The following is a 23026-nucleotide window of genomic DNA, read 5'->3' on the forward strand; positions in this document are numbered from 1 at the left end:
CATTCCTCTGTCCCCATTCTAACAAAGATGCGATCCTATTCTAATAAGTATTTTTACACTAAAATCATCAACAGTTATTTGAGCCAAATACGGTTATACATCTGAAATGTTAACATATATACCTGAAATGTTTATGTGTACTCTTGAAACATTAGCTATATACCTGAAATGTTAACTTATACACCTGAAATGTAACATCTATAAAATTTTCCAGTTCTGACGAAAGATCACCGAGCTGAAACATTAACTCTGTTTCTCTCACCACAGATGCTGCCTCACCTGCTGAGTGTTTCCAGCATTTTCTGTTTAAATCTCATTTCAATAAGTTTGGTGAACTGCGGGCACCATTGTGCTGCCACAAGCACCTCGCCCACCTTGAATAACACATTTTGGGCCACTTGCCTTGCGAGCAGCAGCCTTTAGGTAAGTGTCTGGAAGGGAAGGGGAGGACAGTGGGAGCGGGTCTGATCATGGCCAGTAGCAACTGGCAGGAGCACTGTGGAACCATGGAGCGTATTCCTGGTCCTCTTTAGCGGCTGCTGGCTGCGTTGCATCCATGTCTAGAAAACGTGGAGCAGCACCGAAGCTTGCTCTGCTCAGGACAGCTCAATTTCCCACTTGGGTCCTAAAACAGGCATTTGGGCCCTCATTAATATATGCTGAAGGTCAAACAACTGTTTTAGGCGGCCACGCCAGATCCCTGAAAAATGGCCTGTCCCAATTTTGGGTTGGACAGTTTTCACGTGTCAGTGGGGCAAAGGATGTTAGTCCCCAAAATTGGGCTTCGTTGTACCGCCGTAAAATGGGCACAATGAGGCCCGATATCTACCGCATTGAATTTCATTTGCACTTTACTGAAATTCTAGATGAATTAGAATTCTGAGCCAATAATATAAACATCATATGCTGAACAGGAATTGATTATACCGATTTAGTTCCAAAATGTCAACCTTAAATAAGATGAACAGGAAGTGTATGGGTCAGGAAAACACAACCAAGGGCCGAAATTGCCCTCTGCCCGAAACGGGGCGCGCGCACCGCATGTAAATGTTTTTTACCGCAGCTGTGGCTCAGGTTGTCTCTTGAGCAAAATTCCGCTCTTTGTTTTTTTTTGACTTGGATCCGGAAGTCGGTCTCAATGGGAGCGGCGACAACACGTGAGGGGCGGCAACGTGGCAGTGGCAGCAACTGAGGGGCAGAAGTTGGGTGCGGAGTGGAGTGACCGCCGCGATGACGTTATCACGGCGCCGCGTCACCACGGTTTTCCCCTTCACTTAAAGGGGAGAGCCTTTGTGATTTAAAACTTCGGTCCACTGGGCCACCAGGGAGGGTTTCGGCCGGGCTAGCGGCCTGGCACCCAAGAGAGGGCACCAGGCTGCCTGTTGGTGGCCCGGCCGAACCTGGGGGCAGAATTGTCGGGCCGACATGACAGTCAGCCGACAAAAAAAACCATGCTGGCTGCGGCAATGCGTCCTCCCCTTTAAGGGGAGTCACACCGCTGCTGCAGAAGGCCACAGCCTCACTGGGCCACTGGGGAAAAGCTTGTTTTGGCATCGCCGGGTGGGCTGAAGATTTTCTAAGGGGAATGTCGTCGTCTGGCGGAGGGGGTGGGGGTGGGGGGGTGTAGATCAGTAGTGTGCATGGTGATGACACGTTTACCATGGATTGGCAGCAACAGAGCAGTGAAGGGGGGATCGGGGCACTGCCGGGAAACCTCGGAAGAGCAATTGGGCTATCAGTGACCATTCCACGAAAAGTGTCGGCAGCCACTCCACTTCGCAGTGTGGCCGCCGATTTGCAGTGGTAACAGGCCGTAAGGAAAGGGGCAATTCCGGCCCCGACCGTCAAGTATCAGCAGATCAACACAATTACTTTCAACTTTATTCATAGAATCATAGAGCTCAATTTTATCCAGTTATTTGCGCCGTTTTTTTGGCACACGCTGCTTTTTTTGGCCGAAATTAAAATAGCCAAGTTTCCCCAAAGATTGTGCGCCAGTGTAACTCAGTTAGTTACGATTTTTATAGGTTCGGTTTTTTTTTACCTCATTGGGGGCGTAACCTGCCACCCGTGCCAATTAAGGCCATTTAAGCAAGTTTGGCCTGTTCCGATTTGCTCCAAATTTTCTTAGGACGGTGTATGTGACCGCTGTGGCAAAACCTTCTGGGCAGTTAAGAAAATCGGCGCAGGTAAGGAAATTAGTGCAGCAGATGCACTTCTAGGGTCTGGACAGCAGCAGCAGAGAGGGGAGAAAGAGAGAGGGGAGGAGGCCCTTCGGCCAGGGATAGTAGCGGCTACCGGCATCAGGAGGCCCTTCGGCCAGGGATAGTAGCGGCTACCGGCAACGGCCATTGGGAGAGGTGCGGGGGGGGGATAGACTTTTGGCATAAATACTTTAATAATTTAATGCTGGTAAGCTGCTGCAATGTGCACGGTGCTTGTGCAGGTTGCTGTGAGCTGGCCAGAATGTGCTGTATGTTTCGCTTTCCAGCCTCAGCCTGCAGTATGTCCCTCGTTACCCTGGCAACCCGATCTTTTTGACGCACATTTTGGGCTCCACCCCCAAAGCTAAAGGACAGGCTAGACGGCGCCAAAATCAACAATTCAAATGGGGAAACTTGGATGATTTATTTTGCATAGTTGGGCCCCCAAAAAACGGGCGTAACTCTTCAAGTACGCCAAAAACAGCTTTGAGGAAAATTGAGCCCATAGAATCATAAAATAGTATAGCACAGAAGGAGGCTATTCGGCCTATCAAGTTTAATACAGTAACTGAAACAGAGACAATTATTGAAAAAGGTTAAAATTATATTGTACTCCTTTAAACATCAAATTTGAGTTTTCTTACAAGTGTTGTATACAGTGTACACACGAGTCCTGTGCTTATGATGGAAATCCACAAGTTTACCCCGGTAACTGAAACAGACAATTATTGATAAAGGTTAAAATAATAAGTAGCAGGTTAATTTACTTAAAGGTTAATTTATGAGGCGGTAACATAACTGAATAGACAAGTATGCTACTCACTGATTATCATGCAGCAATCATTCCTGTTAAACAACTAACTTTGGAGAAAAAGATCATGAGCGTATCATGATGTTAGACGCGCTTGTTGGATAAATATTATATTCAGTGGGTGCTCACTCAGCTTCAGCCGCGTCTATTACTTTTATTTACCTAGTTTACAGGAGTAATGGAAATGGCTGGATACAACCAAAAACATTGAGATAAAAGTAACAGATTATCACTCAAGGCAGCAGAGTCACATGCTGTGCTACAAGTCAATAAAAGGGTTTGTTCACTTTCCTTATCTTTGAGATAAACTGTCCTAGAAATTGAATCACTCGAGAAAACCTCTTGTGGTTGGGGGGTGGGGGGATGGTGGGGGGTGGTGCACACACTATTTGCATCAGTTGGAACCCATGCAGGCAGCATGCAAAATCTGCTCATTACAATTAGAACTGCATGCAACTAGTGCTGTTTATTGGCTGCTCGCATCTCGGGGGAGGGAGCCTGATATCATGAGGCCAGCACGCTACTTAAAGACAGCCAGCAGCTCTTAAAGGGGAGGTGAATGCAGGCTGCAAGACCTGTTCTGAAAGTACCTGTGAAAGAAATGACTGAAGGAGGAGTCGAGCGGGCACCAAGATTTTCTGATGCTCCATTACAGGCCTTGGTGCAGGCAGTGGACAGGTGGAGCAACATCCTTTTTCCCTGAGGGGGCAAGAAGCCCTCCAGGCCTCTGATGAGGAGGAGATTACTCATGACATCAATGCCAGGAGCATTGCTCCAAGAACACTGATGCAATGCAGGGAAGAGTTCAATGATTTGACTAGACTTGTTAAGGTAAGAACATTGTTGAAATACTTTCTCTTCACCACTCAGAGCCACATTAATTACATCACTTACAACATTCCCCTCCTGCACCACTCTGCACTGTGCTGCATTCACTGCACCACGCTTCACTAAACATTCTTATCCTCATCCTCACATATGCAGCACTATTTCCAACTTCACACCCACAACTTGCATCTCACACAGACACAGTAACAGCTATTCAACCATGACAGCCACATTCTACAAACACATCACAAGACTCACTAACATACTTCCCTTTTTCTTGCAGAAAAGCTGGCAGGCAACACCAGGCAACAGGCTGTGAAGTGAGGAGGAACAACGCATTTGCACATTCTCTCCCACTGAAGAAGGTGTCTTGGTAATAATGCGAAGGGGGAGAGTGGGAGTCCTTGGCCACTGGTGACACTGGAGGGGATGCTGGACAAAATTCCTTTATACCTAATCCTCTGCCTCATCTCACTTCTCCCTCACCCCAGACACTCTGCACGACAAGCTGCAGATGCTTTCAATAACTTCTAATTTCTCTCTGTTCTTCCTCAGACCACAATCTACCCTTGTTTCATTTTTTCATTTTAGCTCCCGAGAATGTCGACGCCTTTCAGCCAGCGGAGGAAGATGAGCGCAGTGCAGCAGAAGGTGCACCATCACTTGATCTCACTCTCGCAACCACCAGCTCAGGTACTGACACCTCACGAACCTTAGAGGAGGGATGAGCATGTGGTGACTCACCAGGCCCAAGTGCACAGGAGCTGGGTTATGGGGAGAGGACGCTACGTAACCCAGGAAATGCTTGGTGCACTGGGCAGCCTGCCGGAGAGCTTGCACACAATGTTGTGATGCATGGAGGAATCCAGCTTTAACAGCGATGAGCCTGGACCATCAGCGACACAGTGGAACGCACGATGGTAGAATACCTCATGACAAATCTGACAGCTTCCATCACAGCACAAGCTCAGGTGGCTGCCATCTTAGGTTTGGGGGCCACTGTCGAAAGGGGCTTCCATGGTGCCACATCACTCCAGCACTTTGTTCTCCAGCAGAGCCCTGGGGCAGTGCTGTGTACATGGTAACAATGCATGTGGTGGAGATCTAGTGCAAATAGAAGAATTCCTCATTACAACAACATTGAACTGTAACTGGTAACTATCATGAAAAATTGCTCAACTTACCTTCACTGAGTGCTAATGCTGGTGTATAGGTGGCAATGCCAAGATAAATAACCTGAAAGACAGCCAAACAACTTATTAAAAATTATTGAAAGTAATCTTACTCACAATGAATCTTATGCTCAAAATTCTCACAACCATGTAACACGTGCTGGATAATTATCTCTCATTATAGTCAAAGCCAGACTGTAACTATGGCAAGTTACTTTATATTAAAAATCTTAAACTGATTTTACCACTATACAATTTGGCACAATAGGACAAACTAATCAGATCATGTACAGTATTACTTTAGACCACAGTTTCATCCCAATAGATATTATATTACAAATGTTCTATTGAAAGTAATTGGTAATGGCCTGATTTAAATCCCATTAAAGTCAACTCAACCATTAAGAAGGAAGAATAGATTTGCATTTATTTAGCACATCTCTCAGAAACATGGCTGTAATGTATCTGCTTCATGGGTTCTTTGCTTAAGAATCCATAGCAACACATTGCTATTAAGAACTATTTGGTTTATTAACAAAGGTTCAACAATCACACTACACATTACCAGTTCATCCACTAGGCTCACAACTGCATACCTCATCGTGGATTACCTAAATACAACTGGTTGGGGTTTTATTGAGTCTTGTGAACATCACATGACTGGCTAATCCACTCACAATGCAACAGCTCTACAACTATTTTAGTTGCACCTGTAAATCAAATGCCCCCTGGTTAAAGTGGGGGGGGGGGAGTCACACTCCAAAAACTTTCAATCAAGTGCCCCCTTGTTTTTTTTGTTTGTTTTCTGAGGGCACCAAAAACACAAATTATACAAGTGCCCCCTGGCAAAAAGGTGGGGGGGGGGGACACTAAAACCGACAAACTTAAACAAATTAAACTTTAGATATTGTGGTTCAAATTGAAATGTGGTTGCCGGGGGGTGATGATGCACTCCAGTCCCTCTGGCGCCCACCTCTCGCGGAAGGCCGCGAGCGTACCGGTGGACACCATGTGCTCCATCTCCAGGGACACCCAGGCTCGGATGTAACCGCGGAAGAGAGGCAGGCAGTCGGGCTGAACCGCACTCACAGGTGCATACATTACAATGTCAAAGTGCTTCAAACAATTACTTTCTGGAGTGCTGTTACTGTGGTGATTTAGGCAAATGCTGCAGCCATCTGTCATGCAGTAAGATTCCAGACAGGCACCAATCAGAAAATGATCAGTTAATCTGTTTTTGGGCGTGTTGGCTGAGGGAGGAAGGTTAGCTGGGAAAATAGGAGAACTCTCTACTCATTGAATAGTGCCATGGGATCTTTGTTGTTAGATGAAGCCTCTATTTACTGTCTCGCCTGAAAGATAGCACCTCTGACAATGCAGTATTTCATCAGTACTGCACTGGAGTGTTAGCCTAGATTATGTATTCAAGTCCTGAAATGGGGTTCAAGCTCACAAACTTCTGACTTAGAAACAATGGACCCAAAAGTCCACAGACCAAGATCTCGGAGGTTACACCAGGATCCCCCCCCGCCCCCCCACAGCCCACCACCGGTGCCCCCCAGCACTGATTTTACGAGAGTATGAGGGGTCGGTGGGAGGGCACCTCATTTACAGCGGGCCAGTGGATCCCCACATCACCACAGACACATCTCGATTGTCCATTTATCTCATACTGCCAGAAACTCAGGTGCCTGCCTAGCCTGCCATATATGGGGTCGAGGGAGGACATGGGCGCCACCCTACCAGAAAAACCTTTTATCTGCTCCCTTTAGAAACCCAATACTAAAATTTAAGCTGTTTCTATGGGGTTTCCTCTGATCTTACAGTGGGTAATCAAGAGAAACCCTCTGGAAATTCGAGCCCATGGTCTTCAATCACTAACTCTGGTGGTGCAATCCATAGCCTCACAACCCTCCGTGTAGAAAACAGTTTCTTCTGTTCTCTGTCCTAAATCTATTTCATTGTCATATCAATATGGCCCTGGACCTTTCTTTGTTCTTCAGAATTATTTACGATGGCCTAGAAATTGGTCTGCGCAGTGCCCATTTTTTCAGGCACTACTCGGATTATTAAGGCCCCAATATGACGGGCAGGAAATGTGCCACCCGCCATATTGGGTAAGGACGTAAAGTATGCCGCCTTTACCAACCTTTCTACAACATTTGATATGGTCAACTACACTATTCTTTTCTAATGCCCCTTCTGTGTTGGCCAGCTCAGTTCCACTCTTACCTATCTGATCATGGCCAAAGCATCTCTAACAATGGCTTTGCTTTCCACCCCTGTGCCATCGCCTGCAGAGAACTCCAAGGATTCATCCATGATCCCCTCCTCTCTCTCAACGACACAATGCCCCTTAGTCGCATCTTCCGCAGACACGAGTGGGGTGATTTTAACTTCCTCCACACGTGAAAACAAGGACATTACAGAGCATTCTCGCTCTGCCCCCATTTTAACCGGGGCCACTGCTGGGCGGCCCAGGTTTCTGCCTAAATCTGGTGGGAGCCTCAATAATCTATGCACATTGGGTTCCTCTGATGTACATAGGAGCCGATGACATTTTGAGGGCTTATTGGACAAAGCGTCGTGTGGACGCTCCGCTCAGTAAAACTTAGCTGTTAAGAAGAAGAGGCTCCAAAGTTGGGAAATTGAAAATGATTTATGTGGGGCCAGGAGGAGCAGGATGATTAAAATCGCCCCGGAGGCCAGTCTCCACATGTACATTGATGACAGCCAGCTCTACCTCTGCACCACCTCTCTTGACTCCTCCACTGCTTCTATGCTGTCAGGCTGCTTCTCCGGCATCCAGTCCGGGTTTAGCTGCAGCTTCTTCCAGCTAAACATTAGGAAAATGGAAGCCACCGTCTTCAGTCCTTACCACAAAATCCAAACTCTTGCCACTGACACCTTCCCCCTTGCCAGCTATTGTCTTAGGCTGAACCACAACCCTAATGTCCTATTATAATCCTATATTAATTCCATCACAAAGACAGCTTACATCCACCTCCATAATATCACCTTCCTCTGCATTTACCTCAACCCATGTGCCACTGAAACCATCAGCCATACGTTTGTCATCTCCAGGCTCAGCTGTTCCAATGCTTACTTGGTGATGTTGTTCCCACAATGATGTTAGGTTTTTTACTCAGCGAAGATGAAGGAACAGCAATAAGTCAGGATATCAGCAGCCTGACAGCACAGAATAGGTAGTGGTCAAGAGAGGCAGTGGAGAGTTGGAGCTGGGTGTCACCGGTATACTTTTGTGACTTGGTGGGAAATCTGGAGGGGATGGTGTTTCCATAGTATTGCTGCTTGTCCTTCTGAATGCGATGTCTGGAAGCTCTGGGAGGAAGGATGCATTGAAGGGGAAACCTAGTGACTGGGAGAACTCAGGATACGCCTGAATAGTGAGACCCGAGAGGTTTGGGAGAATTGGAAGGAGTTAATGAGGTCTGTACGATGTCAGGTGTGGGGGTTGGAATACTAGATGTGGGTGCTCTGGAAAGCTAGAATGTGGTATTAGTGGAGTGGCTGGGGAGCTAGGCTAGGTAATGGAAGTACTGGGCAGTAGATGCACTGGAGGGGCACTGATATTCCTCAAAAATAATCCTGTCAACCCAAACAAACTAAGTGTGTTGACTGAATATAATCAATGAATGATTCATTTTTGAGCCAGGAGCACAGGTAACATCTAAGGTACTTTAAAAATCTATTTCTGAACTTACCATGTATGTTAAGAAGCCAAAAGTAACTCCATACTTCACTGCTGAACCAAATCTTCTATTAATATACTGTAGGAACAAAATGAAAAATTTACAACATTTAAATTTTGCTCATAGATTTCAGGATAAACATTTAAAACTGTGTTCAACAGAGTCCAGGCAAAATATATTCCGCTAATAAACAAGAACAAGCTGAACACAAATGAGACTCCATGGATGAATAAAGACATAAGGGAACAATTGAGCGTAAGGAAAGAGACATACATTAAGTGCATGGACAGCAGGGGAGAGCATGATAAGGAAGAATACAAAAATATTAGGAGAGAAGTCAAAAAACAATTAGGAAGGCAAATTAAATTACCAAGGAACATAAAACAAAATAGTAAAATATTTTACAGGCACATCAATAAAAGGAAGGTTGGGATGGGAATAGGGCCATTAAGCAAAGGACAGGATAATACCACAGGCAGTGATAGGGAGACGGCAGAAATATAAAATAATTACTTTGCTTCAGTATTTACCAGGGAGACAGAACAGGTGGCCATGACATCAAACGATGAGATTAGAAATGAGATAACTGCAATTTAAATAAAAAGAGGACATATATTAAATAAATTAATCAAACTCAAAGAGGAAAAAAACACCCTGATCTGGACAGATTACATACATGCATTTTAAAAGAATCTAGAGAAGAGACAGCAGCGACATTATGACACATATTTAATAATTTGTTAGAAAAAGTTCTAGTGCCAGATAGCCAACGTAATACAGGGGTAATGTCCGAAATCCGGAAACCTCAGGATCGAGGCCGTTCCGGATTTCGGAACATCTTTGGCTGGGCCGAGGTACGTGGGGGGGCGGGGGGGCGGTTGGACCAAGGTGGGGTGGGGGGGGCGGGGGGTGGAGTCGGTCAGGCCACTGAAGGCTGGGGGGGGATCGGTCGGGCTGAGGCTGGGGAGGGTCAGACGGGCCGGCAGAGGTCGGGGGAGTAGGTCGGGGGAGTCGATCGGGCCAACGAAGGTCGGGGGGGGGTCGGTTGCCGAAGGTTGGGGGGAGGGGGTTAGTCGGGCTGAGGTGGGGGAGGGGAAGGGGGTTAGTCAGGATGAGGCTGGGGGAGGTCGGTCGGACCGTCGAAGGTCAGGGGTTCGGTTGCCAAAGATCGGAGGAAGGGGGGTTGGTTGGGCCGCCGGAGGCCGGGTGGAGGGGGAGGGGGTGGGCGGAGGAGGAGGGTCGGGCGGCCAAGTAGGGGAAATCTGGATTTCGGAACATTTTCCGGTTTCCGGATGACCCCGCCACGTATTGGACCGGTGTCCGGATTCCGGAACTCCGGATTTTGGACGTCGCATCTGTACCTATATTTAAAAAGGGAGGTAGAACATGTCTAGGGAATTATAGACCAGTCAGCTTAACACGGTGGTAGGAAACATAACAGAATCCCTACTAAAGGAGAAAATAGAAGAACATCTAGAAACCAAAAATATAATTATGACTGTCAGCATGGATTTCAAATGGGAAAGTACAGCTTGACCAACCTCATTGAATTTTTTGAATAGGTAACAGAGAGAATAATCATGGGTAATTTAGCAGGTGCAATTTATCTAGATTTTCAAAAAGCCTTCAATAAGGTACCACATAATAGACTAATCCATAAGGTCAGAGAATGTGGAGTCAGGGGACAAGTAGCAGAATGGATCGCTCGCTGGCTTCAAGACAGAAAGCAGAGAGTAGGGGTGAAAGGTAGCTATTCACAATGGCAGATGGTGGGTAGTGGTGTTCCACAAGGATCAGTGCTGGGACCACTGTTGTTCACAATTTATGTTAATGATTTAGACTTTGGAATCAAAAGCACAATTTCTAAAGTTGTGGATGACACCAAATTGGGGGGGATAGTCAATACTGAGGAGGATTGCAACAAATCACAGGAAGACATTAAGGGGCCGAAATTGGCCACTGCCTGAAACGAGGCGCACCTACCGGTTTCGATGTGTTCTGGCCGCCCTACGCATTGGGACGGCCTAACCGTCGAAATTCAGCACTTTGGGGATTTTGTTTGAGTGGGGCAGAAGTGGCCTCATCAGGGGGGGTGGAAGTGGGGGCGGGGCAGAGTAATTGAGGCTGTCAGTCATCAGTGCCACGCTGGTGCGTCAGAACGTCTCTCCCCTTCAGTTAAAAGGGAGGGCCGCTGCGAACTCTGCAGCCACTTTAGTAGCAAACACTGAGCCACCTGGGAGGGTTTCAGCCGGGCCAGCGGCCCGGTACCCAAGAGGGGGGTGCCAGGCTGCCTGATGGCGGCCCGGCCGGATCCGCTGGCCTGGTAGGCGGTCGACAAAAAAAATAGCATGGCGGTCCCGGCAGTGCGCCCTTCCCCACCATGCCACGGAGAGTGTACCGACAGCAAAAGCTGTCGGGGGCACCGATTGGCAGCGGGGCCGCTTCTGCGGGAAAGGGGCAATTTCCCACCAGTCGGTAAGGAGTCGGCGTGTGGACGCCACAGAAGGAAAACGGGCGGAGCGGTTCCTGACACCGCTCCAAAACTGAGGAAGGGCAATTTCCAAAATGACGGCCCCTCCACGGAGAGTCGGTGGCCATTCCGCGCCGCCCCGTGGCCGCCGCTTTGAGGTGGCCAGAGGCCTTATTGGGAGGGGCAATTTCAGCCCCTAATAAACTTGCAGAATGGGCATATAATTGGCAAATGAATTTCAACACAGATAAATGTGAGGTATTACATTTTGGTAGGAAGAATAGAGAGGCCATATATTACTTGGAGGGTGTGAGTCTGTGGGGTAGAGCAGAAAAGGGATTTCATATAATACTCAAAGCACTAAAAGTAGCGACAAGGCCATAAAAAAGCAAACCAAGCACTAAGGTTTATTTCAAGAGGGATACAATTGAAAAGTAGAGAAGTTATGCTAAACTTGTATTGAACCTTGGGTAGACTACACTTGGAGTACTGCGTACAGTTCTGGTTGCGTGTTATAAAAAGGATATAGAGGCACTGGAGAGGGTGCAGAGAAGATTTACAAGGATACCAGAAATGCGAGGGTCTATCTATCAGGAAAGGAAGAACAGGCTCTGCCTCTTATCTCTTGAAAAGAGAAGGCTGAGAGGTGACCCAACAGAGGTTTTCAAAATTATGAAAGGTTTTGATATAGATACAGAAAGAGTGTTGACACTTGTGGGGAAGAGCAAAACTAAAGGTCAACAATATAAGATAGTCACCAATAAATTAAATAGGGAATTAAGAAGAAACTTATTTACCCAGAATGTGGCGTGAATATGGAACTCGTTACCACAAGGAGTGGTTGAAGCGAATAGCATAGATGCATTTAAGGGGCGGTTAGATCAGTATATGAGGGAGAAGGGAATAGATGGTTCTGATGATAGTATTAGATGAGGAAAGGCAAGAGGAGGCTCGAGTGGGGCATAAACGCCAGCATGGACTGGTTGGGCCAAATGGCCTGTTTCTGAGCTGTAGATCCTATGTAATCCTATGTTTATATTTCAACCTGAAAGCAATTACAAAATAACTATATGGAAACTTTTGGTTCCTGGTTTCAATCTCAGCATTGTGTCACATGGATTTAAAATATGAAGTTCTGCAATATTTAATATAAATTGGAGGCAGTTTGATAGAACTTTATACGATTAATTTAAGATAATTTGGAAGCACTAAACAACAAGATGTCATGGTAAAGTAGCCAGAAACCATTACTGGATGGTTAGTTTACAGATGGGTAGAAAATTGCAAATTAAAATGAACAAACATTGCAAGACAACATATCCAAGGTCAGTATTCCCTGCCCTTCAAGCCTGTAGCCTCTAATGTAGACAACTTAGGATGGTAATGAAAGCAAATGTACAAAACAGTTAGATGTTAGATTGTTTATCAAGCTCATCAGATAGATCATTCTGAAAAAGTAGGTGAAGCATCAGAATAATTGCATTAGATGAAATGACTGAAAGTTTCACACTACCAGCAGTATTTCAGTCCTGGTTATTGAATAGTGGTCTTGTGTCCTTCAGGAACAAAGGGGGTATTTCTCCTGCTACCCGGTTTGTGGGAACCATCAGGAGTACTGGAGTACTGTGTACATTTGGTCTCCTTATTTAAAGAGAGATATACTTGCACTGGAGGCAGTTCAGAGAAGGACAGAGTGGATAAAAAGGGCCTATTTCTCTTAGCAGAGGGGGGTCAACAAACAGGGGACATACATTTAAAGTAATTGGTAGAAGGTTTAGAGGGGATTTGAGGGGAAATTTCTTCACCCAAAGGTTGGTGGAGGTCTGGAACTCACTGCCTGAAAGGGTGGTAGAGGCAGAAACTGTAATGTATGTAGGCCTGGCTTTACCTGCCACCGGGGGGAGCGACCGTCGGAGGTCAGGGGGACCGACCGTTGGAGGTCAATGGGCCACAGACACACACGTGCAGCCCTTGTATATAAAGGAAGCCTCCATGTTTAATCCTCACTTTGAGAGCTAATAAAGTCGAGTCAGGTCACGGTACTAAGCCGATTGAGTTATTGCATACGCAACATTTGGCAACGAGGCACAATATGAACTTTCACGCACATTAAAAAAAAATGAGCACCGTTGGAATCCTGGAGCGATTCGTGGAAGGATAAGACTGGGAGTATTTTACAGATCGCCTCGACCAGTACTTCGTGGCCAACAAGATGGATGAAGACGCTGACGCAGTTAGGCACAGGGCGGTTTTCCTCACGGTTTGTGGTCCAAAAATCTATGGCCTCATAAAGAATCTGCTCTCACCTGCACATCCAATGGAAAAGACCTATGAGGAATTGTGTGCTCTGATTCGGGACCATCTCAAACCTAAAGTAGGCATCATTATCTCGAGATATCGCTTTTACAAGCATGTTCGCTCTGAGGGTCAGGACGTGGTGGAATTTGTTGCCGGCCTGAGACGTCTCGCTGGGCCTAGTAAGTTTGGAGCCGCGTTGGAAGACATGCCATGCGACGTCTTTGTAATAGGCATAAACCATGAGGTGATCCTGCGGAAGCTACTAGCTGTGGAGATGCTGGATCTGAGCAGGGCCATCACGATTGCCCAGGCTTGCCTGACCACGGTCGATAGTACAAAGCAGATATCCTCGCAGAATCGGAATTCCACGGCAAGTACTGTGCACTAGATTGTGTCGTCGGCTGGCAGAGTTGCACCTGGCAGGGCCTACCTGACTGTGTTTGTGAAACCTGTAGCTGCTCGCAGTCCGCCATTGGGCATGAATCCGATTTCACCCTGTTGGCATTGTGGGGCAATCATCAGCCTCATCAGTGCCATTTCAGACAGTATATTTGTAGAAACTGTGTGAAAATGGGGCACGTTCAGCGGCTATGTCCGCAGCTCAGCAAGCGTGCTGCGACACACCACGTGGGAGATGATGACCGAGCCGGAGCGGATCCGGCAATGCAACCCGCGATACCCGAGGAGAAAGTGTATAGTGTACATTTGTTCCTGACAAAGAGCCAACCGATAATGATTGAAGTAAAATTGAACAGCGTGCCAGTACCTATGGAATTAGACATGGGTGCGAATCAGTCAATTATGAGCCAGACGACTTTCGAAAAGCTGTGGGACATCAAGGCTGTGAAACCTAAGCGGAGTCCAGTAAATGCAAAATTGCGTACCTACACCAAAGAACTTATACCAGTGATTGGCAGTACAGAAAGGTGTCGTATAATGGGGTGGTTCATGATCTATCACTGTGGATCGTTCCAGGCAATGGTCCAACACTGTTCGGCAGGGGTTGGCTTGTAAAAATAAAGTGGAACTGGAACAATATTAAAACTTTGTCATCGGTGGATGCAGCTTCGTGTGCTCAAGTGCTGAGCAAATTTCCCTCGCTGTTTGAACTGGGCATCGGCAACTTCACGGGAGCCAAGGTGCAGATCCACATGGACTCAGATGCAAGACCCATCTATCATAAAGCCCGGGCCGTTCCGTACATGATGAGGGAGAAGGTTGAAATCGAACTGGACAGACTCCAACGTGAAGGGGTCATTTCACCAGTCAAATTTAACAAATGGGCTAGTCCCATTGTTCCTGTGCTGAAGAGTGATGGCACTGTCGGGATTTGTGGAGACTACAAGGTTATGATCAACCGAGTTTCGAAACAGGATCAGTACCCATTACCAAAGGCTGACGACCTGTTTGCAAAGCTAGCCGGGGGAAAGTTGTTCACCAAATTGGATCTGACTTGGCCTATATGACACAGGAGCTTGTTGAATCGTGGAAGAAACTTACGTGCATCAATACGCATAAAGGGCTGTTCATTTACAACAGGTGTCCTTTCGGAATTCGCTCAGCTGCAGCCATATTTCAGAGAAACGTGAAAAGTTTGCTGAAGTCCGTCCCTAGAACCGTGGTGTTCCAAGGTGACATTCTGATCACAGGTCGTGACACAGCCAAACACCTGCACAACCTGGAAGATGTTCTACGTCGTCTGGACAAAGTGGGGCTCAGGCTGAAACGTTCAAAGTGCGTCTTTATGGCACTGGAAATCGAATTCCTGGGAAGGAAGATTGCTGCAGCCGGCATCAGGCCTACAGACTCGAAAACAGAGGCCATCAAAAATGCACCCAGACCCCAGAATGTGTCGGAGCTGCGTTCGTTCCTTGGTCTTCTCAACTACTTTAGTAATTTCTTACCTAAATTGAGCACATTATTAGAGCCACTGCACATACTGCTCAGAAAAGGCGACAACTGGGTTTGGGGTGTATCTCAAGACAGGGCTTTGAGAAGGCTAGAAATCTGCTTTGTTCTAACAAATTGCTGATACATTATGACCCGTACAAGCGTTTAGTATTGGCCTGTGACGCTTCATCACATGGGGTTGGTTGCGTGCTCCAACAATCCAATGAGTCAGGCAAACTACAACCCATTGCGTACGCATCGAGAAGCATGTCTAAACCGGAAAGAGCCTACGGCATGGTAGAGAAAGAAGCTTTAGTCTGCATATATGAGGTTAAAAAGATGCACCAGGATCTGTTGGGCTTCGTTTCGAGCTTGAAACCGATCACAAGCCGCTCATATCTTTGTTTTCAGAGCATAGAAGTATCAATACCAATGCGTTGTCTCGCATTCAGAAGTGGACGCTGACATTATCTGCCTATGCTTATGTCATTCGCCATAGACCTGGCACCGAGAATTGTGCCGATACATTGAGCCATTTACCGTTGCCCACATCGGAGATGGAAATGCCACAGCCCAAAGACCTACTGTTGGTCATGGATGCCTTTGAGAGTGAAGGGTTGCCTGCCCTGCTCAACAAGTTAGGACCTGGACCAGCCAGGATCCGATCTTATCAGTTGTAAAACATTGTGTCCTTAGTGGTGATTGGTTGGCCATTCCCAGGGAAGTGTGTGATGAGACCAAACCTTACAACCGTCGCAAAGCCGAACTATCCATTCAGTCAGATTGTTTGCTATGAGGTAATCGTGTTGTTATGCCCAAGAAAGGCAGGAAGAGATTTGTACGGGATTTACACAGTACCCATCCCGGTATTGTGATGATGAAGGCCATTGCCAGGTCTCACGTTTGGTGGCCTGGCATTGACTCTGATTTGGAGTCATGTGTGCATCAGTGCAACACTTGCATGCAGTTAAGCAATGCACCAGTGGAATCTCCGCTAAGTCTGTGGTCGTGGCCATCCAAACCATGGTCGAGGTTCCACATCGACTATACGGGTCCTTTCCTGAGCAAAATGTTTTTGGTGGTGGTGGATGCGTATTCCAAATGGATAGAATGTGTAATCATGTCATCCAGCACATCCACAGCCACCATTAAGAGCCTTCATGCCATGTTCGTCACTCATGGTTTGCCCGACATCGTTGTGAGTGACAATGGATCGTGCTTCACGAGTTTGGAATTTCAAGAGTTTATGAGACTCAATGGTATCAAGCACGTAAGGTCAGCACCATTCAAACCCGTGTCCAATGGTCAAGCGGAGCGGACCGTCCAAACCATCAAGCAGAGCCTGAAACGTGTAACTTGCGGTTCTTTGCAGACTCGCTTGTTACGCATACTGCTTAGTTACAGGACGAGACCCCACACGCTTACCGGGGACCCCCGCTGAACTGTTGATGAAGAGAGGTCTCAAGACCAGGCTCTCGCTTGTCCACCCTGAGCTTAACAATCGCGTCAAAAACAGACGTCAACTTCAGCAGTGGTATCATGATCGCACTACCATGTCACGCGACATCTCTATTAATGATCCTGTGTATGTGCTAAATTATGGTCAAGGCCCCAAGTGGGTCACTGGCACTGTTACAGCCAAGGAGGGTAACAGGGTGCTTATTGTCAGGCTCACTAATGGGAAAACACGCAGGAGTCACATTGATCAGACGAAATTGTGGCACACAGACAAACCGGAACAGCTTGAAGAAGACACCATCAATGACCAACCGATTCATATTCAGCCATCAGAAGACCCTGCTGTTGTCAATGAATCTGGACCTTCAATCCCCGACATGGACACTGCCACTTCCATCAGATCGACTACCCAGCCTCAAGTCATGAATGACTCGGAGAGCTCACCCAGGTCTGGAATTGAACTAAGACGATCAACCAGGGAGCAGAAAGCCCCAGACCGTCTCAATTTGTAAGTAGGACTGATACCAAGATCTTGGGGGGAATGATGTATGTATGCCTGGGTTTACCTGCCACTAGGGGGAGCAACCGTTGGAGGTCATTGGGCCACAGGCACACACGTGCAGCCCTTGTATATAAAGAAAGCCTCCATGTTTAATCCTCACTTTGAGAGCTAATAAAGTAAAGTCAGGTCGCACCTGATTGAGCTCACGGTACTAAGCCTATTGAGTTATTGCATACGCAACAGAAACCCTCACCACATTTAAAAAATACTTGGATGTGCACTTGAATGCTGTAACCTACAGGGCTATGGACCAAGAGCTGGAAAATGGGATTAGGCTGGATAGCCTCTTGTTGGCCGGTATGGACACGATGGGCCGAAATGGCCTCCTGAGGGGGCTTGACAGGGCAGAGAGGATGTTTCCCCTCGTGGGGGAATCTAGAACTAGGGGGCATAGTTTCAGAATAAGGGATGGCCCATTTAAAACAGAAATGAGAAGGAATTTCTTCTCTGAGGGTCGTGAATCTTTGGAATTCTCTACCTCAGAGAGCTGTGGAGGCTGGGTCATTGAATATATTTAAGGTGGAGATAGTTAGATTTTTGAACGATAAGGGAGTCAAGTGTTATGGGGAGCAGGCAGGGAAGTGGAGTTGAGGCCAAGATCAGATCAGCCATGATCTTATTGGATGGCGGAGCAGGCTCCAGGGGCCAAATGGCCTACTCCTGCTCCTATTTCTTATATTCTTATGTTCATCCATTTCCTCAGTGTTGAACTTACAACGTATTCTTGGTGTGTTGGACAATCGTTAAGGATGGTGGATTCAAATTGCAGGTTTCCTCTGCATTGCTTTTCCTGTTCTGTTCTATTTTCTGGTGTTTGATGAGGTTGAAGTCTTTGAAAGCCAGTCAGAATTGACTAAAAATTATCCCTACAAATTATACAGCAAGAATGGAGTTGATTCTCAACTAACCTCAAAAAGTGTTTATACAAAAATTACCTAGTTGTCAGCAATGTTGTGACTAGATGAGAGATTCTCTATTGAATCCTTGGTCTTTGGAGAGCAGAGAATTGTTTCAATGCAATCGCACACGCTGCAACATGGATGCCTCAGTTTCCTATGGAAATCACAGTGACTACAGTGCCTAGTCCATTAAAATATTGAAAAATCTAGGCAGTTCAGTTGTACCATTCTGCCTACCTAGACCTGGACTTGCTTTTCACTGTTTCTCATAGCGTGACACCACTGGGAGATTTAACCCCCACCCCCATCCACACCACACACATTGAAGGCTTCTCAGGAGTTCCCTAGGGCATACTTTTGTATCCCATTGTCATGGAGGATGAGGAGAAGCAGTACAGCATGTAGCAAAGAAAAGTTAGGCAGCATTTAAGGAGGATGCAAACCACAGATATTCCCCCCCACTCCCATAGAACAAACAGACAACACAACACATATGAGGGCATTAGTGAAGAGAAATGTATAAGAATTGTGTGCTTCACCAAAGAGACAATAGGACATATCTATCACCTACTGCATTAGGACCTGCGGCCATTGTCATCTGCCCACATGGCTCTCTCTCTGTGGCTATGTAGATCACCACTGCCCTCAACTTTTATGGCAACAGCTCATTTAAGGCAGCCAGTGGGGATTTATGTAATATCAGCCAGTCTGCAGTATGGGCGTACATTCATCAAGTGATCGGTGCAATTTACAGGAGAGCTGGGAAATTCATCACCTTTGGCATCACAACAGTGCAGCAGCAAGGTAGTGACATCCACTTTTACGGGGTTGCTGGCTTCCCCAAAGATACAGGGTGCAATTAATGGCGCTCAAGTTAGGTTGCAAGCTTCTACAGAAAGCCTCCTCAATTACCTCAATATGAAGGACTTCCACTCCTGGAAATTGCCATGATACATTCGTCTTCAAAATTTGTCCCTCCCTGACCTCTGATAAATGACTGCTACTGAAAGAAAATACTTGGTAACAGTGAAATAGGAGGGGAATGAAAAATAAATTACCTCGTACGTGCTAATTATGTTTAATCTGTAGAAGAGAGGGATGTAGATCAGACAAGTGATTATCATTGTAAATAAGCAGGCGAGGTTGTACATCAGAACCATTATTCCATACAGGTACACTTCTACAGGACCTCCAATCACTGTAACAACAATTTCAAATGGTTAATGAGTAATCTAATAGAAAAGACTTCTATGGATAATAGTGTACATCTAAAGAAGCTTTTACCTAACTTACGTAAAAATTCTAGTATGATAATGTACACATAATTATATAATATGAGCATGATCACGCAGGCACACACAAATATCTAAACACAAGCAAGCAATAACAGCATGCATTTATACAACACCTTTAATGCAGAAAAACATCCCACGGTGCTTCAGAGATGTAAGGAAAAAATGGATAGCAGTCAAAGAAGAAAAGATTTGGAGGGGTGACCAAAAGATATGTCAAAGAGGTGGGTTTTAGAGAGGGTCCTAAATGAGAAGTTGGAGATGCACAGGAGTAGTAGGGAGTTGAAGAGATCATTCCAGAATGTAACTGTTGGCAGATTAGTACACATTAACCTTCTTACAACAAACTTGTTGGGGCGAAGAGTTTGTTTTACTGAATTATTGCGCACATTGACCATGATTGTGATATTGTGGCCAAACTCTGAGCAACCCACATCATGGAACATTCTCCTGGTGATACTGGGGGGATGTCTGTAAATGCTCATAAAAATCAGACACTGGACAAAGAGATAAGTACAAGTGTAGTAAGCAGTATAAAGTTAATTTAACTTATTTTAGGGTTCATTGTAATCAATTTTTTAACAAAAAGGATTTTAATTAAAATTTTAAACATTATATGCCTTGTTCAGCCATTCAGTTCCACTTGCATGCTCCATCTTCAGACTTCTGGCTTCAGTCTAGATCAATCTGGTCATCTAATTCAACCATTGTCAAATTATGATTGTTCAGGGAATCTCGCTAAATTTAACACTCGGGGTAGGTAGAAATGGCCCCCCGCCCAAAACGGAGCCCTCCCATCCCGTTTCAATGGTTTTTACCGCAGCTTCGGTTTAGGTCGCCTCCTGAGCAACATTTGGCTCTTTGTTGTTTATTTTTCCCTGGATTCGGAAGTCGCTGTTAATGGGGGCGTGACAACACTTGAGGGACAGATACGCGGCAGTGGCAACACTTGAGAGGCGGAAGTTGGGGGCGGTTTGGAGTGACCGCCGCGATGATGTCATCACGGCGCCACATCACCACGGTTCTCCCCTTCACTTAAAGTGGAGACCCTACGTGATTATTAAACGTTGGCCCACTGGGCCATCAGGAAGGATTTTGGCTGGACCAGCGGCCTGGCACCCAAGCGTGGGTGCCAGACTGCCTGTTGGCAGCCCGACCGAACCTGGGGGCATAACTGGCGGGCTGACATGGCAGTCGGCTGACAAAAAAACATGGCAGCAGCGGCAGTGCATCCTCCCCTTTAAGGGAAGCCGTACTGCCATTGCAGAAGGCCACAGCCTCACTGGGCCACCGGGAAAAAGCAGATTTTGGCACCGCCGGGCGGGCCGAAGATTTTCCGAGGGGAATGTTGCTATTGGGGGGGAACATTGGCGCCGCGCACTGTGATGACGTGTTTACCACGGATCGGCAGCAGCGGAGCAGTAGGGCGGGGGGATCGGGGCATCGCCGGGAAAACTCGGGATGGCAATTGGGCTAGCAGCGACCATTCCACGAAAAGTCAGCGGCTACTAACAGGCCTTAAAGAGAGGGGCTATTTCAGCCCCTCAAAATATAATAAAACATTCGCATTCACAGAAGTATCTAGCGAAATCCACCATGCATGGGTCTAGGGCGTATCTGATCAGCTGGAAAGGTCTCTCCAACTGTTTGTTTGTATTTACATTTTTGGTTTGAGTCTGGTCGATCACACAATGTGACGGCTAGCTGTTCACCGGTTCACAACGGCTGTGAATTGCGGAATATCATGGGGTGAATTTCCACAGGGGTTTCTTCCAATTGCCCACCGTAACTTTGATGGAAGAGCCATGGAAACACCAGACAAACGACGTAACCATTGTTTGCAAAAGCAAAATACTGCAGATGCTGGAATCTGAAATAAAAACAGAAAATGCTGGAAATCTCAGCGGGTCAGGCAGCATCTGTGGAGAGAGAAACAGAGTTAATGTTTCGGGTCGATGACCTTGCACTGTTTTCCAGGAGTTGACCTGGCCTTTTGCTGAAGTTACGGTGGAAGATCAGGAAACCCCTGTGGAAAATCACCCCCTCCCCAAATGTTGTTTAACACAAATCTCATGATTGTTATTCACTATTTTTACTGAGTTGCATTTTCAGTTTGGATAGGCCACCTGTAATTTATTAATACTGCCCTCCTTCTACATTCTCCTGGTGATATTGAAGGGTGTCGATAAATGCTCATACAAGCAGAACACTGGATACAGAGAAACATGTGAGTCAATGCTGCACATACTCCTCAAAATCTCACTGCACTCTATCTCCTGCAATAATTTCTCAGTATCATCGCCCTCCACTTTCACTGTTTAATTCATGTTAACAGGCACATGAGTGACATTGAATTGGATAATGAAATGATCATTAATTATTGTGGTCTTTCACTATTAATACTCCCAATAATTTTAGGGGACATAACTTGGGTTTGTTATTATACATTGTATACTGTAAGAATGTTTGTTATAGAAAGGTTGTAGTTTAATAGTCATTAAGTAGGATAGATACTTATCTTAAGAAAAAAACTGTTCATAATTCAAATCTTTAAATTGGCAGCTGAACATTTCAGGAATACCAATGATCATGAGAACAAAAAGCACAGTATGAGGAAAGAGCAGCAAGACCACTGACTCTACTCTTCTCAATTAACCAATTCCAAATTGCATTATCAACTCTTGCTTGTATCACACAGGATATAGTTCTACGGACCTAACAGGACTAGAATCAAAATATCTCTTAGAGTACAGGATAATTTATATTGATAATTATCACCACAGCCATCAATCACTTTCATCGTTAGATGTTTCTCTGCCTCCTTTGTAACAGATTAAACATGCAGGAGGCACATTGATGGGAGTCTTCCAAATATCTATTATTCTGTGAGGATTCTTTCATTTCTAATATTGCTGGAGGCTTGCCAAAATTCTGAACTCAAGTTATGATAACCCAGGCGATAATTGATTTTTACTGCTCTAGGAGGGAATAGGAATGGTGAATCAAGCATTGCACACTTCTCTTAGGGCGATAATATCGCCAAGTACAGCGCTACCCTTAACGCTAATTCATTTCGGCTGTGCCCATGTCCAGACCCCTCAGACATACTGGCTCCAACTGGATCTTTAAGGGGAGGGGCAATGGTGCCATGCAGCCTTAAACTCACTAGTCCATCTCTACTGTTGGTGTTGAAGCAGCAACATGGCTGCTCAGAGACAAAGACTGCATGCAATGCGCTTTAGCGACGACGCCCTTCAGGCTCTTGTGGAGGTGGTGGAGAGGCGACGGGCCTCCATGTTTCCTGCCAGCCACCTACAGGCGCCTATGGAGGGAGGTAGCGCAATATATGTCGGCCAGCAGCGTGGTGGACAGGACAGCGATGCAATGCCACAAGAAGTTCAATTACCTCACTCGGGTGGTCAAGGTGAG

The 23026-nt window shown here is 46.2% G+C and overlaps 1 protein-coding gene across 1 annotated transcript in view; it reads right to left on the minus strand.

Annotated features, from left to right (window-relative positions):
• LOC139226232 (sodium-coupled monocarboxylate transporter 1-like) overlaps positions 1-23026 on the minus strand; it is a 79114-nt gene that overhangs the window by 45360 nt on the left and 10728 nt on the right. The window contains exons 3-6 of the mRNA XM_070856854.1: positions 19364-19503; positions 8741-8806; positions 5028-5079; positions 2849-2916 (exon numbers count right to left, since the gene is read on the minus strand). Coding sequence (XP_070712955.1) covers positions 2849-2916; positions 5028-5079; positions 8741-8806; positions 19364-19503 — 326 coding nt within the window. The remainder of the gene's footprint in view (positions 1-2848; positions 2917-5027; positions 5080-8740; positions 8807-19363; positions 19504-23026) is intronic.

The sequence above is a fragment of the Pristiophorus japonicus genome, chromosome 16 (assembly GCF_044704955.1).
Source record: "Pristiophorus japonicus isolate sPriJap1 chromosome 16, sPriJap1.hap1, whole genome shotgun sequence".
Lineage (NCBI taxonomy): Eukaryota > Metazoa > Chordata > Chondrichthyes > Pristiophoridae > Pristiophorus > Pristiophorus japonicus.